The 12569-nt window shown below is 37.6% G+C and overlaps 1 protein-coding gene across 1 annotated transcript; it reads left to right on the top strand.

The window, feature by feature from the left end:
- The first annotated feature begins 3404 nt into the window (after positions 1–3404).
- On the top strand, positions 3405–12253 carry LOC103713017 (oligomeric golgi complex subunit). The gene is made up of 11 exons (XM_039126915.2): positions 3405–3809; positions 3899–3951; positions 4402–4549; positions 4742–4849; positions 5545–5612; positions 7188–7311; positions 7393–7539; positions 7622–7885; positions 8054–8338; positions 11068–11208; positions 11420–12253. Exons 1-11 carry the CDS (start codon positions 3594–3596, stop codon positions 11918–11920), a joined length of 2055 nt encoding a protein of 684 aa, XP_038982843.2. The 5' UTR covers positions 3405–3593; the 3' UTR covers positions 11921–12253.
- Positions 12254–12569: the final 316 nt, after the last annotated feature.

Genomic DNA, 12569 nt, shown 5'->3' with positions numbered 1-12569 from the left:
CAGAGCCCTCCTCCAAATCTGTACTGCCTGTGGCAGCCACGTAGAATATGACTTATGGACTCCTTCGTGTCAGAGCACCTCGGCATATTGTAGCAGTCCTCACACCCCTTTTGGCTAGCACACTCTTGGTTGGCAGACAACCCCATGCCACCTTGCAGATGAACAAGGACATGTGGGTGGATGCGCATCCTCCAAATCTAGCCTCTATTGATCTATCGAGACATCCCCTCACTGATCACAACATAAAGGTCTCGAGCGCATACCTTCGACCTCTTCATCATACTTCAGACCAACATGTCTGCGGTCTCTTGAGTAGGAATAGGTAGTGCCAAGTTTCTTTTGGCCAGCTGCTCTCCAAAGGCTCCCCGAATAAAATCCTCATTCCAACTTCTCTCCTTTAGGATGATCAGATCGTAGACTCTGCATCCGGCTAGCCTCACAGAGTCAACCATGGACGACAGCCAAATGATCGGCTGCTCGGTCAGCCTACTGTCTTCCAACACATCAATAGTCTTTCCATCCCTTATGGCTCATGTGATCAAAGAGAGTACTATTGAGGCGCATATGCAGATCTCCCTTTAAATAAAGAAACTGTGACATCTGGTGTGAAAGTCTGTCACTATTGCATGAGTCCTATACTTGGTCCTCATCAGAGTGCACTAAAGACCGTCAGGTTCTAAGATATGCCTCACAGCATGTCTGGCCGCAATCGAGCTAATAGTTGTGCATGCTTTTACTAATTTCAAAATGTAATTAATACTTACATTTATGGGAGGGATCCAAGACAAGAATTTGATTTACGTGAAAACTCATTTGAATCATGCTCATATTTTGGTTTTAGCTTTTTTGCTTGTGTTTTGTTTCTGTTATCTGGAATTAGAGCGAGTATGTACAAAAATCTCGATCTTTTCTTTAAACTGAGGTCCAAACCAATGCTAAAGCTTAGAGTTTACGATCATCTTTTGCAAAGTTTCATTTAATCCCATATCAACATGGTTTTTATTAGTATAATTTTAAAAATCACATAACAACCTGCATCACCCATAATATTTTTTTCATCAACATGGCTTATGTTATTTTTTCTCTCCTTTTCTTTTATTTTCTTCTACAAATATTTTAATATGGTATCAGAGCCACCGATCATCTAATCTCCTACCGCCATCTCTTCCATCATTGCTGTGGCTATTATTACCATATTTAGAAGCTTTGAAGACCTCTATTTTCGATCTATCAATATTTATTTCCAAGAAAATCAACACCCAAAGATCTTTTATTTTTCGGTGGATTTGTAGATCCTCTGTTTTTCCACATATCTTCTATTTTCTAATAAATCAACAATCGAAGATCTCATATTTCTTAGTAGATCTGCATATCCTCTATTTTTGGTAGATTAATACCCGAAGATCCTTTGTTTTCAATAGATATGCAACTCCTCTCCATCTCCTTTTCTTATCAATTTTAGATCTTCGATCGTCTCTCCTCACCATCGCTCATCTCCTTTCTCTCCATTTTCGATTTTATTTGTTGTCTCTAGCTCCTTCACCATCCAGTTCGAAGTCTCTTGCTCCTCTTTCACGATGCCTCTGTCTACGAAGATTGTCGACCTTTAGTTGCTTTTTCTCTGAGCTTTGTTCTTGCTGTAACCATCATCTTCTATATATTTTTTCGCAGCCACATCAGTAGACAAGTCAATCAACCATATCGACAGACATATCAGTCCGTCATATCAGTCAGATATATCGACAAACACCAGTTTGCTATGTTAATTAGTTATATTAGTAGACGTATTAGTCTACCACATCAATTAGCTACGTCAGCGTTGACAAACATATCAGTTTGCTGTGTTAGCTTTCTGATTTGCTGCATTAGTTTTTAAGCTGCTATGTCAGCTTCTGTTCTACTATATCAAATTCTATATTATCACATCATCTTGATACATCAGTCTGTCATTTCGACTTCTGAGTTGTTATGTCAACTCCTAATCTGCTACATTGGTTTTTGAGCTGCTATAATAGCTCGCGTTCGACCACATCATACTTTATGCTGCCATGTCAGCACTTGATCTACCACTACATTTGCCTCTAAGCTGCTATATCAGCTTCTAGTCTATTACGTCAGCTTTTGAGCTGCTACTTCAGCTCTTAATCTAATACATTAGTTTTTGAGTACATTCGTGATCTATTTTTCCAGCTCAAGTTGGCACCTACAGTTCCATCTTGAGTTTGAGGGGGATGTTAGCATAATCTTAAAAATTACGTAACAACTTGCATCACCCATAATATTTTTTTTTATTAGTGTGATCTCGTATTAACTTTTGTTATTTTTCTTTGTTAACATGATCTTGTTAGAGTGATTTTAGAGATATATAACAACCTGTATCACATATAATATTTTTTTTTGTTAGCATGATAATATATCAGCCTATATTAATTTTCTTATATGGAGTTTGTACACGAGTATATATAACTCTTACGATGTACTGAATGTGATAGAACAAAAAAATAAAATCATTTTTTCTTTTGTTTTCTTCTATAAATATTTTAACAACTTCCCCATGATTTTTCTAGATATTTTGTCACACTCGCATTCACTCTATATTTTTCCATGTTGGTGTATGCGGTACAGGATATAATTTGTCGAAGAAGAATAATGGATTTCATTTCTGTCACAAAATTCAAAAGTATGCTCTTTTGTAATTTATTATAAATAAAATAAGTTAGTGGACCTAGAGCAGGGGCTGGGGAAGCAAGGTGGTTGGTATTTCAACAACCCTACTCTTCGATACTTTGTTATTTTTCTAATATCCAACGCAAAAGCGCTCTTGTCCAAACAACAAAAATAAAACTTTTCTAGCTAGTCAAACATCTATCATGATAGAATCACCCTCAACATGACCATCCATCCAAACATCTAAATTTCTTATTCCAGGAAATAAGTCATATTCCTCCAAACTCATCGGAATAACTCTGCCTTGTCCCTCCATTTTTTTTAAAAAAATCTTGCAACCAAACCTACCAGAGAGCAATAGAACATATGGAACTTCATGGTGGATGGAGTAGTTTTGTTTGCCAAGTTGTTTTCCTCAATTATTCTTGTCCATCTTTATATATATATATATATATATATATATATATATTGATACAACGGTAACTCACACCACACATGCCTACATACATCCATAAAAATCAAAAAGAAGGAGCCAACTAAGGGGGGAGGGAGCAGACTCAAGACTCTTCTAGCGGAACTTTTCTGAATGGTGCGCAGTAAAAAAGGCTACCTAGTTACTGTTTGCCTTCCGGTGAATAAGTGGCCCAGAAAACTAGGAGCCCATACAGCTCATGATACCATGGGCCGAGGTCCAATTCCCGCAGCTTTGTAAGTCAGGGTGGGCCGAGCAACTTGCCGTAGTCCACAGGCATCCATCTTGGGTTCTTAGTCCATTGGACTCCAATGGAGTCCTGCTCCGAATGAATGAAGAAGGGGTAGGTAATTAACGGGAGGGGAAGCGAAGGCGGAACGAGGAGAGAGGAGCGATCGGAAAACGGAGGTCTCCCTTCTCGGAAGCAGTTTCGCAGGATAGGATTAGGATTAAGATGGCGGTGAGCTTGGCGCCGGGGCTGTCCCGGAAGCTGAAGAAGGTGCTGGAGACGCGGACGGACAGCGAGGAGCTGGTGGCCTCGCTCGCCACCCTCTCCACCTTCTACACCGACAACACCCCGCAGGCCCGCCGCAACCTCAAATCCTCCATCGACCACCGCGCCCTCGCCATCAACCACCACTTCCTCCAAGCCTCCCTCCCCGCACAGCAGGTCATCCCCCCACCCCCTGTCCTTATCCCGCCTCCTTCTTCTTTGATGAATCCGGTCTCTGATCCTATCTTTATCTCCTCTTCTCGCAGGCGCTGGATCGAGTGGAGGAGGAGGTGAACGCGCTGGCCCAATGCTGCGACCGGTAAGTCTTCTTCTATCAGCTTCTTGGATCCCCAACCTAACATAACCCTAATTCATTCATTCATCCATTAAATGCTGGATCTGCACAATATGCACCCGGCAGTATGCAAAATGGAGGCTTGACTCGCCAGATCTGACGGAACACGCACCAAATTGGGATCTGACCGGAACCGTGGTCATTGGTTAATCTGATCCCCCGACTTGCACAACTCATCTTGGAAATAGCAATCGTGTTATGTTATTGATGGAAAAAGAATTGTGTGTGTGTGTGTGTTTTTTTTTTTTTTTTTTTTTGGGGGGGGGGGGGGTGGCAATTTGATATGAAATATACGTTTATGGTTGAATTTTGCGTGTGTGTTCAATTTGTTTCGGGGTGTTTTTGTGATCTATGCCAGGATGAACCTCATGTAGATCTTATGGATGTGTAGGGCTAAGTCTTCTTTTTCTACAGGATTGGAAGAGCATTGAGCAGTTGCAGTGCGAGCACAGGGGATATCATCAACACCACGGAGAGGTTAAAGCAGGAACTTGAGATAACTACTCGACGGCAAGAAATTGTGTCATTGTTTCTTCGTGATTACCAGCTTTCTAATGAAGAGGTGTCCTTGGAAGCTTTATGATGCTTATAGTATTTTTCAGATTTCAATGTCGCTGATATGTAGTTATATGCTCATCTTCTTTTCACTTGGATTCTTGTATTATCTGCCTTTTATTTGTTTATTTATTTAGTTAGTTAGCTATATATTTTATAACTGGTTGCACATTTTGCAATGTTGTATCTCTAATTGCAGATAAATGCACTAAGGGAGGAAGATCTGAATGAGAATTTCTTCAAGGCACTTTCGCATGTTCAAGAAATTCATGCCAACTGTAAGATACTGCTAAGAACACATCACCAGGTAGCGTACCTATTTTATGTTGTTTAGTTAGTGCCACAATCAGCTTAATACATCTGCACTAATGCACTAGACGGTCGGAAATTTCTGGAAAGAGCTAGCTTTTCTGCTTGAGATCTGAACCAGATCGAAATTGGATACCCTGTTTTCTTTATGATAATTGTCTGGAGTTTGAGCATACAACTTGCCAAAAGGCTTCTTAAAAGCTCTTTGTGGTAGCTCAAATTATATTACTTGAAGAATATTTAATGTGAAGCTTGATCAAGGGACTAGATATGTTGTGGTGGTGTGTATATATATATATGCACGAACTTGTCTTGTGTTAATTAGCTGGGATACCCAGGGCAATCAAAATTTTATCTATCAGGTAGTTAATCTCATTTCTTTTTGTATCTTGGATATAATGGGAGAAAATTCATAAACCTGGTTGTAGTGATGGTCGTTTTCCATCTTCTAGCTATTCTCAAGATGGCTTGAAATTGTAGCTTATTGGGAATAATACTGTTGAACTGTTTCTTTATCACATTATTTTCTAAGTGGCAGATAGAATCATAATTAGATTTATGTTTCGGTCTAAAAAGAATGTAATGCAATGTACAAATACCTTACATTATGCACAAGGATTCTATTTTTCTTTTTAAATGGAAATCATGATTGATTGTGTTTTTGGTGTGAACAAACTTGAATTTGTTGCACAGCGTGCTGGCTTGGAGCTGATGGATATGATGTCTGTATATCAAGAAGGAGCCTTTGAGAGATTGTGCAGGTGATACTTCTTGCATGCCATATTGATGTTAGTCAAACATTTATTGATTCCAAAGCCCCTTTGATTATGATTAGAAACAGTACTTTTCCTGTGTACAGCAAGTGCTACCTTCTCATATAGAGTTTTGATTCATGGTGTTTGACACTCTAGATATGTTAATACTAGCATGACATTGGATTGTCATGAATGGTATAAACTGGCGTTAATTTGTCCATGTTGATCATAACCACATTTCGATCCTCCAGTTGAATGTATCTTGAAGTTTGTGTTCCACTATTAATTCCTACAAGAATAAACTTGCAGTTGAACTTCTTACTAAGATACGCACCCTTCGCAATTGGAGCCATACCTCTACATTGTATTTGCACATGAAAATTCTTGTGTAATATCATTTTCTAAATTTCATCCATCTATCTTAAATAATGAATTTAGCATTTATTTAATTCCTGCAAGGAAGTGCTTATTCAGCCTACCGCAATTGAAGCTGTACTTCCATGTAGATTCATGCCTGAAAAGTTACATAAAAAAATGGGCTCAAACTATGTAATAATGATTTCAAAATTTCATCGATAAATTTCATTTTAATACCATCTTTATAATGTTTATTTAATTTCTACTAGAACAGACTTGTATCTGAACTTCTTAACTTATGCCTTGACTATTTCAGTCCATTGCAATTGAGGCTGTACTTCCATTTTTGCTTCCTTCTTGAAGAGTTACATTAAAAATGTGCTCAAACTTTGTAATATTGATTTCTAAATTTCATTGATATTGATACATCTTAATAAATGATACAAACACCAGGGACTTATATCAATTTCATAACATTTATCTATTAAAATTAAAATACAAGAAAACATTTTTAACACTTCTACAGATGTGCTCAAGCAATATCTTGTTCCATTTGTTCGTTACAGTTATTGCTCAAATTAACTTAAACACATAATCGTATTCCATATATTTTTCTATTTTTTAAATGGAAAATAATATGATGTGTGCTTGAAATTTTAGAACTCAAGCCAAGCTTGCCAAAGTTGCTTCTGCTTGGGCTGCACCCACCCACTCTTCCTGTGTTGCAGGAACCTAGTCAACATGGTTCCCTACCTTGTTACGTTAGGATTTTGACTACGTGGTATAATAGTGTTTTGGATATGTTGAGGGTGGATTGATTTGAAATGCACCTTTAAAGAGTCATCTGATTGTTGAGTATCCTTCAAATGGAAAAAGAATTTTATAATAAGGTTATAATATGAGCTTTTGAGAGCAGAAGAGCATACGGACTCTGTAGGAACTAAGAATAGTACCAATAGTGGATATAGTGAGAGGGAACTTTGAGATATTTTGGCCAGCTACAGCTAGAGATTCTCCAAGTTATGTGGGATCTTGAATTTAAGTTAAAGGTTTGAAAGGTAGGGAGACCAATGCAAACTTTTTTGGAAGTAGGGGAAAAAATTCTGTTTTGGAGGACTTGGCCTTGATGATGATAAATAGCAAAGTAATGCTGATTTCTTTAGAAGGTTTGTTTATGCTCGGATGTGTCATCAATGTGTGTGACATAATATTTTATTTTTTCAGGTGGGTCCAGGCAGAGTGTAAAAAATTGGGTGATAGTGATAATCCTGAAGTTAGTGATCTTTTGAAGACGGCTGTTCGTAGCTTAAAAGAAAGGCCTGTTCTTTTTAAGTATTGTGCAGAAGAGGTATGTAGTAATATTTGAACATTTGGTATTCTTTATTTCATCAACAAATTTACTGTCACACAACAATATGCCTATCATTAGGTTGCAAACATGCGACATCATGCATTGTTTAGACGGTTTATAAGTGCTCTGACACGGGGAGGACCTGGAGGGCTTCCAAGACCTATTGAAGTGCATGCTCATGACCCTTTACGTTATGTAGGTGATATGTTGGGATGGTTACACCAGGTATGCATCTTCTCTTATATTTTGGATCTCAATTTTAATTTCTATAGATGTTCTGATGTTCCAACATTTTCTTTATGAGAAGGCTCTGGCATCTGAGAGAGAGCTTGTACTGGCATTGCTTGAACCGGATGCGGTGACTGATACAGGACCTACTGCTCGCCGCTTTTCCAAAAATGCTGAAAGTGATTCCACAAAAACAGAGCACGATATTACCTTTATTCTGGATAGAATATTTGAGGGGGCATGTCGACCATTCAAAGTCAGAGTTGAGCAAGTTTTGCAGTCTCAACCTAGCCTTATAGTTTTCTATAGACTGAGTAACACACTGGAGTTCTACAGTTATACTGTGAGTTGTGATCTGTTTCTGTTGTATTTATCAATGCAATGTTTCTGTTGTATTTATCATGTTATGTTTCCATTATCATTTTTTTTCCTCAAAACTAAAGATGGCATCTGAGGCCATCAGAATTTATTTGATTCTGTTTTCTTACATTTGAGTTTTTATTCTTTGCAGATTGCAGACTTGCTGGGGATGGAAACAGCTCTCTGCAATACAATTTGGTTACTCAAGGATGCTGCTCAGCAAACTTTCTTTAGTGTCCTGAGAACACGGGGAGAAAAACTTCTGAGGTATCCTCCCCTGGTTGCAGTTGACTTAGCCCCACCTCCAGCAGTCAGAGAAGGAGTTTCTTTATTGCTTGAGCTTATTGATACCTTCAATAGCATGATGGTTCCTGCTTCTGGGAAAAAGCCTGACTTTAATTCTGTGATTACTGCTTTACTTGATCCTATAGTTCAGGTATGCCTGTGCTTTTTCTGAAAATAAAATGCTCGCTCTAGTAAATCGTCAAATTTACGTTGATTAGAAGTACTGGTATACAATCTGTTGACACACAAACCATGAGAAAATTTAGATTAGGCCTATCTGAAAATTTTTCGTTCTAGACATCTTGAATAACTTAACTTCCGCTAATTAGGTATTAGATCTGTCTATTCAACATAACCAGTAAAAACTTGCTTCCTTTAAGATGATTTAGTACATGTTCTTTAATTGACAGTTCCTCTTGCATTTAGTGGTTTCTTATTGGTGAAATTGCAAAGGTCAAATGAGATGCCTGAAGGAGCAAAAGTGTATATGATCATTCCGAAATGATGTCTGTGAAGCTGCTTTACTTTGAATTAAGCATGTAATTTTGTCCGTTTGTTTGGGTATTTTGAATATAGCACCCTGTAGTATTGCATATTTGCTGAAAATATGCTCCTTGTTCATATTACAAAATGGCATAAGAAAATCCTTGATAATTAAAATAGAACCTATAATTCAACTAAAACCCCCTTTCGAAGTAGCTGCATCCTTATCTAGAATTTGATTGTGGGCTATGGAATTCAGGTGGATTTTGTATTTTAATTTGGTTTTTTGGCTAATGATTTCTCTCTTAGATAACGCACTTCCTAAAGTTACCCCCTGCCTCTCTCCTGTATACTCCAGACTATTTCCTAGTATATGGAAACTTTTGGGTGTTGCTTTATCGTTGCACGAGCTTCTGTTGCATAAAAAGTCTGTTAGAGAAAAAAAAATAGAACTGGAATCAACATGAAAAACCAAGAATACAGGTTTTCCTGCCTGTGTTCTTTTTTTTTCGCTTTTTTTTTTTTGAACCGTATGCATCGAAAGGATAACCAAGAATAGAGGTTTTCCTGCCTGTCAATTGGCCCTTTAGATTTCTTGTCAGATCAAGATTGTCAAATTGCCTAGGTGGCTTTGAGTGTTATTGACCCTTTTATAAGCATAGGTGAAAAGCTAGGGTTGCTAGGCAGATGCCTCAGCAAAAAATGCATAAAAATAATAGAACTGTATGTTTGCGTATATAGTCGCATGTAATTCCTGAAAAGCATATTAAATTACACTATATTGACGAGTAGCAAGGCTGTTTACTACTTAGGTTGTGCAATAGCAAAATCTTTGAGTTAATTATTTTAGTTTTATATAACAATTTACTTTAAAGTCATTTAAAGTACTTAAAATTTCTTGGAAACATAACACACTCAAGCATCAATTAATATGCAAAGGGAACACATTATAGATGGGCTGATTTCTTTCTCTTCAAGTAAAAAGAGAATTAGTCAAAAAAATTGATGCCTTCAACAATCCAATCAACAAGGAACCTTGCTGAGACAAAGGGTCCCCTGAGCAGCCAGGTGCTTGCTGAGGCACCAACTTAGGTGCTCAGGCAGCCACCTCACTTAAAGGCCGAGAAAGCACTTGGTGCCTAGGTGGGGATGGCTTGTCTAAGTGCTTAGGCGGTCGCTTATGACAGCTGCAGATCCCATTTTTCCCTAGAATTGCCTTCACAACTTATTCAATGCCAAACTGATGGTTTTGAATTTGGTATCTAGATCCAAATTTGAATGCCAATGCTGGATCTAAATTGGGTTATCCTGAATTATTAATGGCCTTGGATAACCGACAGCGATGAGGGCGCCGTAGTGTTGGACGCATACATACTGATCCTGACCATGATATAGTAATATGAACCCAGGAATGTCCACAACATGGGACATGATAAAAGGATGCTCCCATGGTGAGTTAATCATGCATCAAGTCCTCCCCACCCCCTTGGCCCCACTCCCAAAATTTACTTATATTACGTGGTTATTTTGATGCTTTGGTTGTTTTCTCCCACATTTTTAATGCTGCATTACAAGTTATTTGGCATAAGGTTATAATTAGGATTTTGAGATCTTTGTACGATAAACCAAACTTGTCAGTAGGATGTGAATCAGATCTGAATTCATTCTAACAAAAAGACAACTTTTAGGAATTAAGTATTGTCCAGTCTAATGCGCGTCAAAATTAATTATCCCTCAACATTTTTTAACTATGTTGTTGGAGTAGCTCAAATATGCTTTAGTGCAAGGGCAATGCTTTATCAAGGAGCTTGTTTTTAAATTCTTATTTGCCTCTACAGTTTTCGAGATACCTTTTCTTTTCTTTTTTTAATTTTAATCTTTATTTATTATAAGGATCAAGATTTTGTCTAATCTGAGTCTGTCATTGGGATTCTTTCTTTGCTATAGTATCTTTATATCAATATCATGCAATATTTTTTTTATATTTGATATGATATGAAGATTGTGCTTTTTTAAAAATTTTGGAAGGTGGAGGCTTGTGGAAGAGAGGTAGGGGGGTTGACTGTAAAAGGGAAAATTATTAGTTCAATGACATTTATTATCTTCTTCCTCAAATCAGTTTCCACTAGTTGTGTATGAGCATGTTAAATGATTTTGAAGCACCTTGCTAAACCTTTGACAGTGTGAATTGATGCTTTATTTCTATGTTAAAAATATCTGTGCAATACTACTTACCCCTTGCTGTATTATTTATTATCCTGGAGATGCAAGCAAATTGTATAAATCTTGTTCCTTTAGGAATTGCTAATTGTGCTTCCTATAGTTGGAAGGAAAGTTCTCATTGCTAGCCTCAATTTTATCACTTGTCTGTATGAATTTATGTAATTATATTTGTAGATGTGTGAGCAAGCAGCAGAGGCTCACAAGTCTAAAGGAGCTTCAAGGAGAAGTAGAACAAGTTCTGATTTAGGCCCAAGCAACAGAGACTCTATATCAGTTGATGCGATTCTAGCCAAGAACAATTCTACAAGAACTCAGGTTAGAATATGCAAATTGTATGTTTAATTTTTTACTGTCTTCCAGCAATGGTATTTTAAGCATGTTATATGATCTCAAAATATAATTGTTTTCTTTAGTTTCAAAAGAAAGTTACATATTTCCAGGCTGCTTATATTTTGTCAATCTTTTCTTAATTTCGAGTTGCAATGTGCACTGGGTGGTTTCATAATTATTTTCCGTCTGATTGCAGAGTGCTGAGAGTTCGTCCAAGATTTACCTCATCAACTGCTTGTCAGCTATTCAGCAACCATTGGTTGGACAAGAAATTGCTGCAAACTACATGAATAAGCTCTGCTCAATGATTGAGATGCATCTCAGCATGCTTGTGGAGAAAGAAGTGGATGCCATCCTGAGGAGATGTGGGCTGTTGAACAAGATGTCTTTTATTGATGGTCAGAGCGAAGAGGTCAAGGCCTTAGCAGAGGTAGAGGAAATGTCTGTGCCGGTGCTCTCTGAATGCTTAAGAGCATTCTTTGGACTTGTCACTGGAAATGAAGGTTCACTTCCAGAGTTTGAGCAGCTGCAAGTTCCTAAATTGCGTTCTGATGCATGCATCCGTGTGGCAAGGGCACTTGCAGGAGCTTATGAGCGCCTTTACAAAGCAGTCACTGACCCAAAGAATTGTTACCCTGATCCTAGGTCCTTGGTTAGGCATTCACCTGATCAGATAAGAACAATATTGGAAATCTGAGGCTATGTGCCGTATGCATAGTTGTGCATTTATATACTGCCTATTCTTCAACTATGCTGTCAAGCATTCATTCAGTAAGCTTTATAATGAATGCAGCTGCCGATAGATCATGCATCCATAAATTTTCTTAGGATATTTTTCTGAAAAAAAAAGGAGTTTTGACAAGATGATATGTCCACCAGTTCTTGTTGACCTTGCAGTTGAAGTTTTATACGACATTATTGTTGTTTGCTGATCTGTGAGTGGTAGCTCCAGCATTATTTTCCAGGCATTTTTCACAATCTTTGTATCTTTTTATTGTTTCTTTTATGAGAGATATTTCCTTTTTTTAAAGTTTTTTCATGCTTGGTCCATTAACTATTTTAACCTTTCAGAAGTATCTGTGAGATAAAGATGGATCATCCATGTAGTGAAAAACATGGATATGCTCTAGTGGACATATGCAGAGAATGTGATTTATTTAGGTTGACTATTTGATCATGACTCCAGTCTATCATTGTAATATTAATTTATATCATATGTAAGCTAATCCGAAGAGTCAGGAATTAAATACAAAATGATCGTCAAAATGAAGGAGTAGGAAAAAGATATTTCTGGTGATGGTCAAGTCAACCGATGGACCACAATTGCTTAACCTTGGGTAACGCAA

Source organism: Phoenix dactylifera, chromosome 6, assembly GCF_051530095.1.
Source record: "Phoenix dactylifera cultivar Ajwa chromosome 6, Ajwa_hap1_PhDact_Kaust_v1.1, whole genome shotgun sequence".
NCBI classification, from domain to species: domain Eukaryota; kingdom Viridiplantae; phylum Streptophyta; class Magnoliopsida; order Arecales; family Arecaceae; genus Phoenix; species Phoenix dactylifera.
This window is presented reverse-complemented; position numbering and strand designations above follow the sequence as displayed.